The sequence below is a fragment of the Sebastes fasciatus genome, chromosome 6 (assembly GCF_043250625.1).
Source record: "Sebastes fasciatus isolate fSebFas1 chromosome 6, fSebFas1.pri, whole genome shotgun sequence".
In the NCBI taxonomy this organism is placed as follows: domain Eukaryota; kingdom Metazoa; phylum Chordata; class Actinopteri; order Perciformes; family Sebastidae; genus Sebastes; species Sebastes fasciatus.
This window is the reverse complement of record NC_133800.1, coordinates 31,271,591-31,291,005: the sequence shown is the minus strand read 5'-3', so window position 1 is coordinate 31,291,005 and position 19,415 is coordinate 31,271,591. Positions and strand designations below refer to the sequence as shown.

Below are 19,415 nucleotides of genomic sequence, written 5' to 3'. Positions count from 1 at the left end.
ACCTCAGTGGTTCCCTTTGATATCATTGAGTAAACTGACAATCCCTGACTATATACTAATATTTACTGATATTCAGCCCAGCCGCACAGCATTTTGAAATAGCCACAACATTTAATATATTGATTCGTGTACATAGAACACATTGGATCCAAAAAACACGTGCAGGACTTTAGTCCAGGAGACCGGTGTCCCTAAGTTACAGCAACATAGACACAATAACGTCATACCACTTGTGAAATCTGTCCTATTATGTATACATAGGGTGCAGATATGATGGCACATGTTCTATGCAACTTTACTGATAATGCCAAAATGGCCCTGGAAAGAACAAACAAGTCATTGTAATTTGTACCCACAAAGTAAATAATGTCAAACGCAAATAAATCCAATCTCTTCCATAACACCAGCTTCACTTGGACTTGGACTGACTTGACTATAAATGATGCATTAATATTAAAACTGTCCTTTTCAAACGGAGGAGCGTGAGACTGACTGTGGCGTGATACACGAGCGTCCAAAATAACTTTTTTGTCCTATTTTTACTCATGTATTAATAGCTATACTGTATGTTTTTTAAAAATGGAGCAGAAGGTGCATCTCCAGAGGGCACTGGAGTTCAAATAACGAGATGATGCAATGCAGCGTCGAGCATAAAAATCCATCCTGCTCACTCACTGATATAGAAAAGATTCCTTCATGGACATCAGTGATCTCGGGAGGGCGGTCGTCATTGCTGCATCACAGGATGTGTCTGAGACACTGGAAGATCTTTGAGGAGACGATGACACACTGTACCAGTCTTCCAGCACACACGGAAACTTAGAAATATCCACAAATATATCATTTTAAATAACATTAAGTCCTGCTTACCACTGACATTTAAACCTACAGTAACAACATTTTATGTTTTACAAGGATTCATTGGTGGCAAAACTACGTCATACAGCTTGAATTTACGTTTTTTTCTGTTCTTTATCTGAACATCAGTGACCAAAAGTAGTTCTTCAAAAAATAAAAACAGAACTTAGTGGCTTCCCAGAATGAGTCTGTTGGCCTGAAACTGATGTCAGACACTAGCGGTTATATTTACTTCAAAGTTAACTTTGCTTCTCATGCACGGGTAAGGTTATTCTTTCCATCCACACCGCCCAGTATGAGTGCCAGTTTGATTCTGCACTATGCTGACCTGTCCTGGTTTTGCCCTGTTTTTTTAAAAGGACTCACACAAAGCTGTTGGATGCCTGCTAATTCTTGGTTTGAGCTTAATGCAACATCTTCTAAAATCCAATAACTTGAAATATTTAACATTTTAAAGCTACTGTACTTGTGCATCATGTTTCTCCCTGCTCTCCTCTTTTAAAAAAAAATGGCCATAAAGTATGAGGCTCTATTCCAATTATCTCGTTAGTAGGTACAGATAACTGCTATGTTTGAAACTGATGTTTTTTTTCCAAATGCTACTTAAGTACTTCAGGTGCAACATGAGACAACATCTAAAGCATTAACTTTGATAAATTCAGTGTAGATTAAAGCTTTCAGATATGCCATCAGTGCTATTGGTTATGATTACATGTTAAATGTTATTTTCAATGCCAGTAAGAACAATCAAGGAGTTTTGCTTAAAGTATTTTTCTAGGTTAACAGGTGATGGCCATTGAACTTATGATGTGTAGATCTCATCATTATCTATGTGGCCTACTCAGAGTGTGACATGGCATGACATTCAGATAGGCTATATTTAACATATAAAGATCTATAATCTATGTTTTTAAAGCATGTCTCAATTCAATATACTCATTTAATTTCAATACTGTTTTCCAGTCAGTCTTGTGTACAGATTAGGACTGTCAATCAATTAAAATATCTAAGCGCGTTTGATTGTCCATGATTAATCTTTTTTCTATCTTTAGTTAGTATTTAATACTCTTATCAACGTGGGAGTGGACAAATATGCTGCTTTATGCAAATGTGTGTATACATGTATTATTGGAAATCAATTAGCAACACAAAACAATGACAGATATTGTCCAGAAACCCTCACAGGTACTGCATTTAGCATAAAAAATATGCTCAAATCATAACATGGCAAATTGCAGCCCAACAGGCAACAACAGCTGTCAGTGTGTCAGTGTGCTGACTTGACTATGACTTGCCCCAAACTGCATGTGATTATCATAAAGTGGGCATGTCTGTAAAGGGGAGACTCGTGGGTACCCATAGAACCCATTTACATTCACATATCTTGAGGTCAGAGGTCAAGGGACCCCTTTGAAAATGGCCTAGGCAGTTTTTCCTCGCCAAAATTTAGCGAAAGTTTGGAGCGTTATTTATCCTCTTTTCCCGACAAGCTGGTATGACATGAGCATGAGCCCGCTACAACGTCTGGATTGTGTTAATGTAATAAAGTTATCATGTTAACTTTGACAGCCCTAGCACAGATATTAGAACAAACAGGCTAATAAGGCCTATTTTAGAGTAAGTGTTCTCAATATATTTACAGTAATGGAGCTCCATCAGGTGACAGGGAAACACATCTAAGTGCTTGTTCAGAAAGATGGACAAAAACTTTGAATTAATACAATTATTAACATATATATATGAATATATATTATATAAATATATGTATAGATATAAATATATATATGTATAGATATAAATATATATTATATATATATATTATATATAAATATGTTATATATATAAATACATATATAAATATATATATATATATATATATATATATATACATATATATATATATATATATATATATACACACACAAGATGTATATAAATATATATATATATATATATATATACAAGATATAGCTCCATCAGGTGACAGGGAAACACATCTAAGTGCCTGTTCAGAAAGATGGACAAGAACTTTGAATTAATACAATTATTAACATATATATATGAATATATATTATATAAATATATGTATAGATATAAATATATATATTATATATATATATTATATATAAATATGTTATATATATAAATACATATATATATATATATATATATATATATATACACACACACAAGATGTATATAAATATATATATATATATACACAAGATATAGCTCCATCAGGTGACAGGCAAACACATCTAAGTGCCTGTTCAGAAAGATGGACAAGAACTTTGAATTAATACAATTATTAATAACATATATATATATATATATATATATATATATATATATATATATATATATGAATAAATATAAATATATATATAAATATATTATATATATATTATGTATATATATATATATATATACAAGATTTATATAAATATTAATATATACAAGATTTATATAAATATATAAATATATATATATATATATATAGCTCCATCAGGTGACAGGGGAAAAACATCTAAGTGCCTGTTCAGAAAGATGGACAAGAACTTTGAATTAATACAATTATTAATAACATATATAATATATATATATATAATATATATATATATATTATATATATATATATTATAAATATATATATATATATATATATATATATGTTGTTATGTTGTTTTGGTGCCCTTTCAAAGTCCCTGGGGAGTCCCTATAAACCCCTTTTCCATACTCATGTCTCAGCCACCCACCATGCCAAAGCAACCTCAGCAGCACCACCCCTGAGACAACAGCGCCACCGCGTGTCCGGAGGAGCAGAGTACCGGACAGTGACACAGCAGGAGGCGGTGGAGGAGGAAGAAGAGGAAGAGGAGGAGGAGGGGGGTTAGCAAGCGAGCCAGACCGGATCCTTCATGAGGGAAGAGGCCAGGGACAGCCAGCCAACCAAACCAGCCCCGGCTTCTCCTCTCTTCTCTTCACTAATACTATTCTGCATTGCAAAGCCAGGCTAGCCCGAGCAGGGGGCTGTGCTAGTGATCGCAGGAGGATGTCCCGACATGAAGGTAAAGACATGAACACGGAGAAGGAGAGGTGTAAGCTAACAGTAGCTATAGCTAGCTGTCTTGTTTTGCAGCCCATCCTAAGCTAACTAGTGTTAGCAGCAAAGGGTGCAGTGTAATCTCCTAGTGGATGCATTATGGCGGCCACAAAATGTGTGTCCAAATCCAAATGCAGTTTTATGTTTCAGACAATGTGACCAAAACAACGCTGATAGAAGCGGAAGAAGCTAGTTAGGGTTAGCCTAGGTGTGCTACCTAGCCTGCCTGTAAGCTCGCTGGTATAATAGGTTATGTAGGTTAACGTTAACGAGCTGGAGGTGGGAGTGCCGAGAATAGGAAGCAGCGAGTCCCAGATGGTGTTGCAGGGTCTGGGGAGGCTTGTCTTCTCGTTAGGCTTGTTTTAGCCTCCTTCCTGGTACAAAAAGTTGGCCTTTTTTAGATTTCGCAAAGCTAACATGTTTAGCAAAACCCAACACCTCAACCTCGTCCTTGTGGCCAACCTTGTTGGGATTGAAGTTTGGTGTCAAGTAAAACGTTGTCAGGATGTAGTTTGAGTTAACATGCTGGTTAGAAAGTTGTGAAGATTACAGCTTGTCTTTGTGAAGCTAACTGGGTTTATTCGTGTAATGGTTAGCCAGCAGCAGCGAAGGTTAGTCAGGCCCCTGGGCGGCCTTACAGTTGTTTAATTTGTCATTTAAAGATCTATAAGCTATGTTTTTAAAGCATGTCTCAATTCAATATACTCATTTAATTTCAATACTGTTTTCCAGACAGTCCTGTGTACAGTTTAGGGCTGTCAATCTATTAAAATGAATGCAAATTAATTGCAAATTTTTTATCTTAAGTTAGTATTTAATCCTCTTATCAACATGGGAGTGGACAAATATGCTATGCAAATGTATGTATATATTTATTATTGGAAATCAATTAACACAAAGTAATGACAAATATTGTCTAGAAACCCTCACAGGTACTGCATTTAACATCAAATAATGTGCTCAAATCATAACATGGCAAACTGCAGCCCAACAGGCAACAACAGCTGTCAGTGTGTCAGTGTGCTGACTTGACTATGACTTGCCCCAAACTGCAAACTTTAATACTCTTATCAACATAGGAGTGGACAAATATGCTGCTTTATGCAAATGTATGTTTACATGTGTTTACATGTGTAATTAACACAAAGTAATGACAAATATTGTCTAGAAACCCTCACAGGTACTGCATGAGTTAACATGCTGGTTACAAGTTGTGAAGAATACCACAGCTTGTCTGAGCTAACTGGTTTATTCGTGTAATGGTTAGCCAGCAGCAGCGAAGGTTAGTCAGGCCCCTGGGCGGCCTTACAGTTGTTTAATTTGTCATTTAAAGATCTATAAGCTATGTTTTTAAAGCATGTCTCAATTCAATATACTCATTTAATTTCAATACTGTTTTCCAGTCAGTCCTGTGTACAGTTTAGGGCTGTCAATCTATTAAAATGAATGCAAATTAATTGCAAATTTTTTATCTTAAGTTAGTATTTAATCCTCTTATCAACATGGGAGTGGACAAATATGCTATGCAAATGTATGTATATATTTATTATTGGAAATCAATTAACAACACAAAGTAATGACAAATGTTGTCTAGGAACCCTCACAGGTACTGCATTTAACATCAAATAATGTGCTCAAATCATAACATGGCAAACTGCAGCCCAACAGGCAACAACAGCTGTCAGTGTGCTGACTTGACTATGACTTACCCCAAACTGCATGTGATTATCATAAAGTGGGCATGTTTGTAAAGGTGAGACACATTTCCATTCACATATCTTGAGGTCAGAGGTCAAGGGACATCTTTGAAAATGGCCATGCCAGTTTTTCCTCACCAAAATTGTAATGTAAATCACCTTACGGTTTCCACGTCTGTGTTGTTGTTGTAAACTAAACTGTCATGAAGTTATTTTATGTCTTGAGATGTTGTTACTGTCGTTAACGTGTCTGCAGTCAGGATCCCGGGTGGCACTAAGCTTTAACAGCTCGCTAGCTATGAATGAGACAGTTTAGACAGCCTGGTGTCATACAATACACCGAGACTGCACGACTGTCCAAGTCAATCAAGAATTGCCTGAGCTTGAACACACATAAGAGGGTCCCGTTTACCCCCATGTGACACACAAGGTTAATATGCCTTATATATATATACATAGTGTTGGAATGAATATAGTGATGAGGTTGGCTTTATGAATGAGATAGGTGTTGTGAGTGTAGTTGTATTGAAAGGTGAATGGGGCAGACATTAGTCAATTAGTCTGCTGGTCACTCCAGAGTAAGAGGATTGTAACAGGGGGGGTGGATACAGTAAGATACTTGTAATACATGATGCAATGCAATATCCCTGCTGTAAGTATCCAGTGTGACCCCTTTGATGTTCACTTTTGACCATACTTGCCAACCTTGAGAACTCAAAAATAGGGAGCATTTAAAAATTAAAGCAGGGGGGTCTAAGAAAATTTGAGTTTCATAGAATTTGTTTCCTGCTTTCTAGTGACTTTTAAAGAATGAAAATAAGTACACTGCAACAGCATTTTAATGTTAAATTCCTGAATAATTCTCCCCTCTAGTGTGAATTTGTGTGAATCTAATATTCATCAGTTTTTATTCATTCATTCATTTTTTGCCCCTGCTTGAGTATTTCTTTCTCTTAGTTCTCTCAATTTCCCTCTCCATCTCTCACTCACTGAAGGCCCTTTCAGACAATGCAACAACAGCACCACTGCGCTCTAAAACCCATCATTTCTAAAGGCTTGCGCCATGCCACGACGGCTTTTTGCTGCTTCGAGCAAAGCCGAAATTTGGGGGCGTGCCACAAGCGCAGCTCAAACTGTGTCACGAGCATCTCTGCCACCAGGAAGCAACATTTGGTGTAGCTTTATTTTTGTCCAGGTAGAAACAGTAGGACTTATTCTGTACAGTGACCGAAACATGTTGAGATAACGAAAAGGAAAAAAGGTGTGAAAATTTACCATAAATTGCAAGTATGGTTTTGGCTGGACTGTGTCAAAGAAGTGCTGTTTCTACTTCATGGTTATTTTTAAGGCTGCTGATACTGAAGGTATTTCCGTGCAATGATTTTTGATCATAGTGTTGTGTTACAATCAAACACAGACATCCAATCCACCTCACCCATGTGCATTCACCACCATGACAAAATGAAATATACAACCAAACCAACAAAATACAAAGTCCAACAAAACTGTAATACTTTGCACAGCACCATAATTCAACTGCTCCTACAGCCTCATTTAAAACTCAAAGTTACTGTATATGGATGTAGTATTTATTGCAGGACTATCTTATTGGATTGCATTATATTTTGCAGGTGGTCATGTTCTGTCCACCGCATGTATAATACCCTTTTTGCAAGCATGCAGTTACCATTCTGTTAAAATGATACTGTATACTTCTTGAATAGGTATGTTTTGAAGTAAACCTTTTTTTGTATAAAGTAAAAATAAGAAGCTTATATTCATTGTAATTCATTCATTGATTATAAGAAATACATTTCTTGGTTAATTTTGATCTGAATTGGTTAATGAAATCCCAGTTGAAACAATCTAATGTCAATGTTTAATAAGAACAGAGAAGACTTAATACATTCTTTATATGATCTACATTTGTTGGATAAAATTATCCTTAAAATCATATATGCCGTTATATATGCTGTATTGATCAACACAGATGAAATTGACTTTTATGCAACATCTAATGTCTCTTTTCTCCTGTCATGTGTTATCTTTCTTCCCTCAGGCGTGAGCTGTGATGCATGTTTAAAAGGCAACTTCAGAGGTCGACGATACAAATGTTTAATCTGCTATGACTACGATCTGTGCGCATCGTGCTACGAGAGCGGTGCAACCACAACCAGACACACCACAGAGCATCCCATGCAGTGTATATTAACCAGAGTTGACTTTGGTAAGTAGAATCGATATTCGCATCAAGCAGAGTACCTTATCCAGGTTGTGAAAATATGGAAAGTGCGTTAGTATTATATTTGTTGACAATCAGGCAGGAAAAATTCAGATGTTGAACACAATGTATTCACATTTTGCTGCATCTTTACAGTTCACTTCTAAGATTAACCTCAAACCAGACACACCGTATCTATAAAGTGATTCTCTAAGTGGTTTATCACCTCAATGTCAGAGTGCTTCTGAGTCAGACATTATTGTAAGCTGAGAATCAACATTGAACTATCAAAAATAAGTATGACTAAAGAAGGAGTGTGTGTATGTGCATGTGGTGTGATGGGGTGATCATGGGCTTCACCAACACATGATCTTGAGTTTTTATACAGGGGTTTTCAAAGTTTGTGCAGTGATTCACAAATACTCAAGAACTGGCATGTCATAATACAGATAAACTCCTGATACTGGAAGTCTTTGGAAACCACCAGTTGGTGGCTTTAATAAGCCCGCACAAGTTAAACTGTTACAGTGTAGGTTATCTTTTGCTGTCGCTGGCTTTTGTTTTCAGACGGGAAGGCTGCTCCCAAACGGCTTAGTGGTGATTGACGTGACCCAGACAGCCTTAGGGGTTTTTAGGAGTGTGTTATTGGGCTTCTGGTCTGATTTTATCTCTATATAAATAAAAGTGTTTGTAGTGGCAGCAATTGGGATGGAGATATTCCAATTCTAACTAGACCAGACTTACTGTAAATTTAGTTCCTATTAATAATTTGTGAACTTGATATAACAGCCTGTTCTCATTCCCAGGGCGTTAAATACCAAGGCTTTGTCACGGCCGTCTGCATTCAGTACCGCCGCCACTTTAGCGCCGGTATGAAACGCACCAGGCGTTCCTTTAACTATAACGTAAACCCATCTGCGTCAACAACAAACGCTTTGAGAAAGTGCACCGGGAGTATGGTGGCGTAGTTTAAAGAGCGAAAGAGACACGCTGTGCAGGTGGGAGGGGAGGTGGATGGGTCCGACAAACACGAGGCTTTCATCCAGGAGACCGCTGTTCATGTCCCGTACGTCACGTGGCAATCAGCTGTTCGTTCGTGTCCCCTGTTCACAACGTTCAGTGTCATTTTCAATGTACAATGGTAGTAATTTTAAGCCCAACCATGTAGGTCTTTCCTAAACCTAACTATAATGGTTTTGATGCCGAAGATAAAATGACACCAAGGGGCGTGACAAAGCGGTGGTATGTGACGAGTTGGGATGATAAAGTGTTGGATATTACAGTGGATGTGCTATCACCTCAAATGTAGTTAAATTATGGTTTTGATTTACCATTTTTTTTGCTGTTGGACGACTTCTACTATTATTTCATACATTGGTGCTGTGAAATATGTTGGAAACGTTGGAAATTCTGTTTTTCAATCTGTTGAAAAAAAAAATACAAACTGTTGCTGAAAGCACAGCAGAAGGTGTAAGCTCATAAAGATTTTGCGGCTGTTGTTTTTTCAGTGTCCCTGTTGGTCCTCCACCAACTAAACCAACAGTTGATCTCAGCATATTTACACAAACAGTTTAATGGTAGAATTGAAATAAAATTGTTATTGTTTGATGAGGAAATAATAAAGAAAAGCTGTCATGTGAGCCATATGTTAGACTCTTTTTACGATTGTATTATTATTAGCTGTAGATGGGCTTCTTAAAGGTGATTTTATATGCAGTAGGCAAGGAAAGGTGTATCACAAACTGCTTTCTTTAAAGCTGCACTTATCAATCGTTTTCATATTGTGTAAACCACAGATAATTAGCCTGTCAACGTTACACTTTTGGTTCAGTGTCCCCACTGTCATCAGTGTTTGCAGCAGATAAATCCACAGTACCTAACCTGCCCAACACCAAATAACAGCCAGACACAGTTAGTGACTAGCTGGTGAACAAAATGGAGCATTTCTCAACAAAAGAACCAGATATTTCCCTCAGAAATTGGTGGAGATCAAAACAGAGCAAGCAGGAAAGTTAAAAAAAAAGACTTCTTTGAATGAATGCTAATGGTGCTCTGTGTCTGCTTGCTAACACATTCACCAGAGCAACTTTATAAGGTGATAATATGTCAGTGTTGTGTTAATGGCTTGTTTAAACTGCCCCCAGGTTGATTTTATGTGAGTCGGCTAGGGAATGTTTGGTTATTAACCGTTCCCTGTAATGTGGCCAGGCTAAAAAATGCTGTGGTTAACTAGAAGGTTTCTCTCATTGTCTGAATTGAACCTGTTTACTAATTAATCTTGTCCAAATAGGCTTCAACATAATTTTTGTTGTGTTTACATCCTGGTAAAATACGTCTTCTGAAGCTTTGACTTTCTGTTATTATCCAACTTCCTTCATCTGTGGCAGCTGTGGTTCTGTGCAGGAGAAACACTGCAATCACAGCACCTGAAGTGGACCTTATATCTAAATCACTGTTTCTGACTGACTGTCCATCTCGATTCCCCTCCAGACCTGTACTACGGTGGAGAAGCGTTCTCAGTGGAGCAGCCTCAGGCCTTCACATGTCCCTACTGTGGCAGGATGGGCTACACAGAGATCTCCCTGCAGGAGCACGTGGCTGCAGAGCACACAGAGACCTCCACAGAAGTGGTACGTTCACATGCCGCCATCTATGAAACCTTGATTGCACAGATCTTAAGACCTGGAAACATTCACATTCGTATTGATTTTCCTCACATACCTCAGCATGTTTTCTCTATTGAGTACATTGAATTCGTTCCCCCACCGGAAAGGGCTGTCTGACGGCGAGGTAAAGTAGCTTTGGACGGGTGTAAGAGAAAAATGTACTTTAGCCACCTAAAAAAAAAAAGTCAACATCAGTTTAAGTGTAAGCTATATTTAGAATATTTTCACAGCTTTACCTCGCCATCAGACAGCACTTTCTGACGGGGAACTGAAGCCGCTATATCGCTGCCTTCAAAGTAGAGATGTTCCAATACCATTTTTTCCTTCCCGATACCAATTCCGATATCTGAACTTGCAGTATTGGCCGAAACTGAGTAGGTTTGGTATCGGTATTGGAACAACTCTACTTCAAAGCCAGCAGACCAGACTCCATTGAGTCATTTTACATCACAGAACACAGGAGTTGCTGGTCTACCGCTGCCTCGATCAGTTAGTTTGTTTGTGATATTGTGCGACTCTCGGATCCGAACTAGTGTGGCGTCCACACAGAAGTACATTGCTTAGCTTCTGTGCCAGTACTCCTTTCTGCTTCTACAAACTGGGAGCATGCTGACTGCCATCTAAGTTACTGTAATACACACTGACTATGGATAAGGAACGTCATCATGCAGAAACCTATGCTAAAACATTCATACTTGAATGTTCGGATTTGAATACACAAGTAACACCACTGTGAAGCTACAGAATGATATAAAAACCTCAAAAGTATGCTGTAGAGTTTGTTTACATCTTAATTGTCGTCTTGCTTCACAATGTCAGTCAATGCCTAGTTCTGATGTCGGCTTCTGACGCTGCAAGTAAAACTGAACTGCTAGTGATGTCAGGTAGAAGAAAAACAGTGAGCATCTATAAATAGAGCTGCACAGCCTGACAGATAGCAAGAAAACACTGGTTTGAACTGCTGAGAAACAGTTCAAAGAACCTCAGCCCACGAATTGTACACTTCTCATTACTGCTGATGTTATTCCAATGCATGAACATTATTCTTCCTTCCTCTGATTTCCATTCATTTTAGAATCATACGTAAATCAACTTGCAGATTCACTCGTGCACTCAAACACCAAAACACAGACTATCAGTGAAATGATTTTTGGGCTATCTCTGTTCAACTGAGTCATTTTCAGTCAGAACTCACATCAGCAGACCTGCAGCTATGCAGGAAAGGTGTTGTCATTGAGTGACTATTCGTGAGTAAATGACTGTCAGGGTTGCCAATTAATATCCAAGAGTGAATAACTTAAGACAGGCAGCAAGCGTAGTGTGAAAATCAGAACGTAGTTCATGACCTCAAATATTGTTGATTCAAATTTTAAAAAAGATTGTTCGGCAAATACTTCACCTACTTGTTCTTACTAATACTGGAAGTTAGCTAGACAAATGTAGATTTTAAGCATTTTAAATACAAGAACTTAACAAAATAACATGATGCTTTTTACAGAATCCATGGTATAACAGTACAGCAGCTCATATGTCATTCTGTTTAGCAGCTTCCACCAACAAATTAAACCAAAATCGATCCGTGCCTTCAACTTGATCTCATATCTGTTGGTGTTTTGACACTCAACACAGAACTGGAGCTGTCCTGAAATTGCATCTCTTCATGTTTAAATCAGGCATTTGTACAGTCGATATTTGCCGATCTCAGAGTTCGTTCAAGAGGACGCAGCACCAACTGCTGACTGTTGAAGTGTGCTGATGTTAACGTGTGCGCTCTCTCTCTTCCTGTCCTCTAGATCTGCCCCATATGTGCAGCGCTGCCAGGTGGCGACCCGAATCATGTGACAGATGACTTTGCTGCTCATCTCACACTTGAACACAGAGCACCCAGAGACTTGATATCCTTTTCAAATAGTCGTCATCCCCACCCCCAATCACACACACACACACACACACACACACACACACCTCCGCAGACATAACCTGGCTGCTGTATTGTGTTTCTGTCAGTTGTGTGAAGAGAAGCAGATATTTCAAGGATTCTGTGTGGAAACTATTCGGATATTTTTATACAGTATATGCTACGTGATAGAAGTGATCTGTGTCATCCAGATTGCTTTGTCATTTTAAAGATTAGCGCACCGGGGAGGCGTCTGTTCAGTGGAACTGACATTTGTTGACATTTTGCTGATAACAGTAAACCCTCCTGTGGTAGTTTTCCAAATCACCGTGGTGGGTGAACATAAATGAGGCCAGAATATGTGCAGTAATGATTTCATAGCTGTTTTAAATTAAATTATGTTTCTCACGCCATTGTGACAAACTCTAATATGGAGGCTTCAGTCAGATGGATCAGTTGGTTTGCCACTGCTTCGATGCAAAGAGGATGAAAAACAAGAGTGGAGGCCAAGTGAGCTCATCTTCATGTTTTCCTTCAAACTTGCTTGTGTGGCCTTGTCCTTACTCTCGTCCTTTGAGAGTGTTGCTAAACAACAGATCAAATTCAGTTGATTATTGTTTCATGTTTTTGTTTCAAACGTGTCAAAGATGACTAGTGGACATTTGCAATTTTGATGGTTTGTAGGGCTGTAGTAATTCAGTCTGGATCGATATTGGTGATACTGGCCTGATTAAGCGGATCGGATATCGGCTGCGAAATTACAAGCTTCATATGAGTATGTGTATATGAGTTTTACCCAGTGAGATGTACAAATTGTAGATTTAGCACTGGTATTGGATTGGTACTTGGTATTGACGGATACCATGAGTTGAAGTATTGGAATCTGTACCTGGAGAGAAAAAGCTGTATCGGTGCATTTTGCATTATTTTTATCTTCCGTTCTACTGTCACACAAACACAATGGTGAGATGACGCACATTTCTGCAGACGGCAGTAATAGTTACAGGCACAAAAAGTAGTAATTTCAATTACGATTTTAGCTTCCAACGATTATGAAAACAAGATAATTGACAAAACGATTATTGTGCCGCATTCCGTTTTGCAACGACGTTTTTCGTTTTGTCTTGTGTTGTAAATCCAGCGCACCCCTTTCCTTTACAGCGTAAGAAGATCCCCTAATGGGACCTCTCTCCGGCGCTGGCTGGCCCTCGCCGGCTGTATTTCCACCTTAGTGGTGCACCGCGACCAGCTCTCTGTCGACTTGGAAGGCCCTGGGTGAAGGAAGCGCTTTACAGCACTCCTCGCCTCGACCTCGCCGCTTAGTGCTCGCTTTGCCCTCTCTATTGACCAAAATAATTGGAATTATGATTTTTGCCATAATCGAGCAGCCCTAACTGCAAACGATGCAGAGGATGTTTCATTGGAGAAACACATTCACGTGTGGTTCAGTTTGAATCAGACTAGTTGGAAAGACGGCAACTCGAACAGACAATTTTTACTAAAAAAAATATTCTGAATTACTATGACATCATTCGAACTTGAGGCTCTGCTCAAGTGTTTTACTCAATTATATTATATTCTAGAAATGCGTAAGCAACCCCTTCATTCCTTTAGGTTGAATATGCAGTTTTATATAGGAATAAACCCATGTGACTGAGTTGACTCACTGTACAAGTTGTTCAGGAGGAGAGCCACAGAAAGGAGGGCTGTTCTGTTCAAGGATTTGTTATTTTTCAGATTGTGTAAAAGGGGTTGAAATGGCAGCATCTGTGTTTGCCTGGCAGGAACCAGCTGAAACACTCGGAGTACTGCTGCTGCTGCCGTCTATTTATAGAGCGCTTTGAATAAGTGCTGTTGAGAAAACAAAAGATGCAAAAATGTAGTTAAATGAGGCACAGACAGAACAAGTGCATCCTGAGCTTCATAATATAGGGCCGTAGCTTTTGTTTGTGGGTGGCGTACTCAGTGTGGTGTCATGTGCATGGGTTCGTGAGAGCACCATGCAAATTATATTAGCAGATTGCAGCTGGATCTGAAGGCCTGAGTGTATTTCAAGTTGATTAATACATTTGTCGATTCACAGAGAATCAATTGTTGACAATCAATCTATGCCTAATATTTGCTTGTTCCAGCTTCTCAAATGTGAGAATATAAATATATATTTTGGTTTTGGACTGTGTGTTGGACAAAACAAGCAAATTCAATTTATACGCTTGGGCTCTGGGAACTAATGGTGGGGCGTTTTTCACAATTTTTGTAGATTTAAAGTGTAAAATGAAAATTAGAATGAGTTGTAGCACTATTATGCCCCCGATTTGTTCCTTAACGGCGAGCTTCACGATGAGTCCAGTGGTGTGCGGCACGTGAGGAGGATGTTTCACCCTGGTCGTGGGCTGGGTGGTCCACGAGCCCGCAGGTCTAACATGCACTTCACCAGCAGCACCACAGGGGGGCTCTCCACCAGCCAGAGCTCCTCACAGAGTTCCAACTACAGCAGAGAGGCCATGGACCCCATAGCAGGTCAGTCACACAAGAAGTCATGTTGACACGGTAAACCCACGCTGACATGTATGATACAGGCTCCAACTGAGGAACACCGCTGCAGAACAAGAAGCTTCTTGTTCTCAGTACTGAAAACTATTAAATTCAGTATCACACAGCCACAACTGCAGGAGGTCTGACACACAATACATTGGTGCTCAGTACTTAGTCTTATATAAATAGTGTCTCACACATGCAGATAAATTACCTGCAGTTGCAGAGATATTATACAGGCTTGGTCTTAAAGGTAGTCTGGATAAAACAGTGATGTGTGGGCAGAGTTGTTGCTGTGGCAATTCCTTGTTTATCCTGTTCCCAATTTTAATCCGGTTCAGTGCTTGGCATTCGCCATGTCAGCTCCAGCTGTGCCATAACGAGGGTCCCTGTTCAGTCCGCCTCACAAATAGCCTCCTCAGTAATGACCCGCTATACCTGCTGGGATGTTTACCCGACTGGTCCAGTTTTAGCCCTAAAAGCATCACTGCAGAGGGTCTTATCATACTGAACATGTGTGGGTCCTTTGAGTTACAGTGCTGTACGTTTGCTTGTGGATCAGAGGCTGCACAGCGGTCCTTCTAGATTGTTGTTCTGTGACAGTATAGCTCGTTAATGGTAGTTTTTAGGGATAAACAATGAGACCAATTTTACATATTTACATCTTACGTTAAATTGACAAAACAAATTCTTAAAAATGTTGTATTTTGATTTTGAACTATCAACAGTTTGCACATGAGATCTTACTGTCTGGTAAACTGATGTACAGGCTGTCTGATGAGACTGTTTTTCAACACTAACCAGAGTTAATGGTGCAGCTTAGTAGCACAGGACTGATTTGATCAAGGCTGTGTCCGAAATCACTCACTACTCACTGTATGGTGGACTATATATAGTAAGTTCGCCATTTTCTAGTGGATGTTATTAGGAGGCAGCGCATCACCACACAAACGGGCCACAAAGTACTTTATTAATTTGGGAAAATACGTTTATTGCCTCCACATTCACAGCGGCTGTTAGTTCTTACCTTTCACAATAAAAGCCGTAGACGTATACGCTGCATCACTGCTTACCTAGGGAAACACAAATTCACTCCTTTGCTGTGAAGAAGAGACAACTCAACAAAGTACCTTACATACTGTATGCATTTATCACAAAACTACATGCCGGTATTTATTATGGATGGTCTACCAGCAGACATTGATCTGGCACGTTTTAATTGTGCGACAGCAATGACATAATGGCACAGAGAAAATGACCAGAGTAGGGTCCGAAAGTGTCTTTTCATTTTGCCGATGAGCTCACTATATAGTCCTCTACATAGAACTCCCTGGATAGTGAGTAGGGAGCAGTGAATGAGTAAATGACTTCGGACACAGCCCAAGTCTTTGCTCGTTGTTGCAATCATAATTTTCTGACATTAAGCCCTTGTCCTTTCCATCTTGGTCCTCCAGAGCTTCTGTCCCAGTTGTCAGGGGTGCGGCGTTCGGCGGGCGGACAGCTCAGCTCGGGCCCCTCGGCCTCGCAGCTCCAACAGCTTCAGATGCAACTCCAGCTGGAGCGCCAGCAGGCCCAAGCGGCGCGTCAGCAGTTGGAGACGGCCCGAAACGCCACCCGGGGAGGCGGCCGAGCCAATGCAATCCTCAATACCAATTCAGCCGGGAACCCTAACTCCAGCGCCAACCACAATACCAACCCCAGTCCTAACCCGGGTCCACCTGAGTCCAACACACAGCATACTGCACATAGCTCCCAGTTTCTACTCAGCAGGTGGGACTCTTATTTCCTGCATCTGCTCTAAATGTCTTTACTTTAAATTGCCTTCGATGTTTGACCTTCACTGAGTATTTTTATGATCTTTTTTTATTCTCTACTGTCACCGGATTTGTTATCCATCCATCCTCCTTATTATCAACTGTTCCATGCTCCCCTCTAGAGCTGCATCAATTAATAGATTAGTTGTCAACTATTAAATTAATCACCAACTATTTTGATAATCGATTAATCAGTTTGAGTAATTTATCAAGAAAAAAATAGTCAAAATTTTCTGATTCCAACTTCTTAAATGTGAATATTTTCTGGTTTCTTTACTCCTCTGTGACATTAAACTGAATATCTTTGAATTGTGGACAAAACAAGACATTTAAGGACATCAGCTTGGGCTTTAGGAAACAGTTTTCACCATTTTCTGACATTTTATAGACCAAACAACTAATCGAGAAAATAATCTACAAATTAATTGACAATGATAATAATCATTAGTTGCAGCACTACTCCTCTCACCTTTGTCTCAATACTGTTCAATCTCTTGTCCCTCAGGCTGAGCGAACCGCGGCTGTCGGAGGCCGAGCGGCAGGCGTGCGAGGCCCAATGGGCCGACAGGAGCCTGTTTGTGACGGAACTGCTGCTGTCCACGCTGCTGCCCGACGAGGACGCCTCGGCCTCCTCCGACGACGACGAGGACGACTGTCACGGCCTGTTGCGGAATTTCGCTGACTTCGAGGCCATGGGCTGTGTTGAGGTCATGACCTTGGACGTGGCGCTGGAGAACCTCAACCTCAAGGAGATGACCCCGGCTACCAAGACGACGAAAACGACGACTAAAACAGCACCAACGAAGAAAGAGCCTCCCGCACCGCCCCTTTGATGACACGGCCACTCCCTCCCCTCGAACCACCATTGTACGCGGCTGACTGCGGAGTCGGTCCAACTGCCAATGGATGACAAAAAAGACTGCAGTTCTTTTTGGCTTTGTTTTATTATTATTTTTTTCTCAGTGATTGTCATTTCAGCTCTGTCGCTCCCCACTCAACCCCCATGTTTATTACGTTGTGTACATTGAATAAAAGTAGTGAGACGAGAGAATGTGAAAGCAAGCAAGCGTGGTGGGTGCGTGAGAGAGAGAAAAATAACTATATAAATATATTATAGAAAAATCTATATGAAAGTTGATAATCAATTCCACATAACCCGTGTTTCCTCTAGCAGAAAGCGTAGTTAGCTGTTTTTAAGAGACGAACACGTCACACACTCACCCAGGGAGAGGACGCAGACAGAAACCTCTCCGGTAAAATCGCTGCTGTGTATTTATAGTTATTAATTAAAGAAGTGCTTGGATGGTTTACCACAACTTAAGCATGAGCTTAAATCACCATGTGCCCATTTTTAACTGCACAGTCACCATACGGGGAGGTCTTTCTCTTTTTGTTCAGACACCTGAGTAACTGTAAATTAACGGTGCTGAGTGCCACACCTCTGGCATTTCTGCTCCACACACACAAACAGACTGATGGCCGTGTTTGGTTACCTTCATGTCCCCCTCCCCTTTGTGTGACATCACCTGTTTTGGGTCATGTGACCTTGCTTTATATCGACTGTGGGCACTTTGGTTTTGAATTGCATATCCAGTGTCCATTTGTGTACACTACAGATGCTCTACATAAAGGCGTTACACAACTCAGAGGCAAACAGAGATGACACAATCTCTTCGGTGTGACCATTTTCAGGCCTTTTCTAACATGGAAGAAACACGACCTGGTCTTCACACGGTTGTTTTTTTTGTTTTCCCCCTCTCTCTCTTTTATGGAAGACCAGACGCTACCTTCTCAAGCTTCCCGTGATCTGAAATTAATCTTCTCTCCATTACTCATGAATGCAAAGATTACTCATCATGTGACTTGAAGGAGAGAATCCTGTATTGCTCTTTCCATTAATTTCTCTGTCAAAAAAAAGATCTTTGTATGCCTCCACTGCTACCTGAAAAAATGCAATGTACGTTTTTTGGCTCAGCGAACAAGCCAAATCACAGGGTAAACCTTTCAGTTTGGAGGACAATAAAAATGTTTTGGATGGAAATTAACTAACCCAATCCTGCTCTCTGGTTTGTGTTTTTACTTTAAATATTTATTTTTTTCTCAGTTGCTAACTTCTTGGTGAGCATGTACAGCATATGGTAAAAAAAATAAACACCTATCTTACAGGTCAAGTTCAGTCTCAATTAGTCTTGTCATCATCTCCTGATGCATGTCCTCGTTCACGGTGCAACATCAGATTAACATGATTAAATGACTAAATTAAGTACAGGGGGACTGAAATGAAGGATGACAGAAGGCTTTAGGTCCCTGTAGAGCTGAGATACTCAACTAACGGCCTGTGATATGGTGCCGGGTGGCCCGCTGAACATTTTCTAATTCACAATAAAAAATAAATGAATTCACAATGGGGAATTTGTTGTACTTTGAATGTAAATAAGGTGTTGGAGTGCATAAAAAAGCATCAAAATAGACTGATGGAGCTTTCCTGCTATGTCCTCAAACCTTGCCTATTTCTCACCTCAAATGTTTTCAGAAACATTTTGTAGAGTACTGTTTAGCTGTAAAGTGAGAAAGAGGGCAGAGGCTGAGTCAGGGTCAAATTGGATTTCAAACATCTCACCAAA

The 19,415-nt window shown here is 39.8% G+C and overlaps 1 protein-coding gene across 1 annotated transcript; it reads left to right on the top strand.

Moving 5' to 3' along the window:
• Nucleotides 1-3,684: 3,684 nt before the first annotated feature.
• LOC141769797 (E3 ubiquitin-protein ligase KCMF1-like) lies at nucleotides 3,685-18,836 on the top strand. Its single transcript, XM_074639225.1, has 7 exons — nucleotides 3,685-3,926; nucleotides 7,718-7,885; nucleotides 10,370-10,509; nucleotides 12,339-12,440; nucleotides 14,782-14,962; nucleotides 16,432-16,747; nucleotides 17,297-18,836. The coding sequence occupies exons 1-7, from the start codon at nucleotides 3,911-3,913 to the stop codon at nucleotides 17,622-17,624; spliced, it is 1,251 nt and encodes a 416-aa protein (XP_074495326.1). The 5' UTR covers nucleotides 3,685-3,910; the 3' UTR covers nucleotides 17,625-18,836.
• Nucleotides 18,837-19,415: the final 579 nt, after the last annotated feature.

What these genes read in the sequence shown, in the direction of transcription:
- LOC141769797 (XM_074639225.1), top strand. An exon ending in ATTAACCAGAGTTGACTTTG is followed by an intron (nt 7,886 to 10,369) that starts GTAAGTAGAATC and finishes ATTCCCCTCCAG; the next exon opens with ACCTGTACTACGGTGGAGAA. An exon ending in CAGAGACCTCCACAGAAGTG is followed by an intron (nt 10,510 to 12,338) that starts GTACGTTCACAT and finishes CCTGTCCTCTAG; the next exon opens with ATCTGCCCCATATGTGCAGC.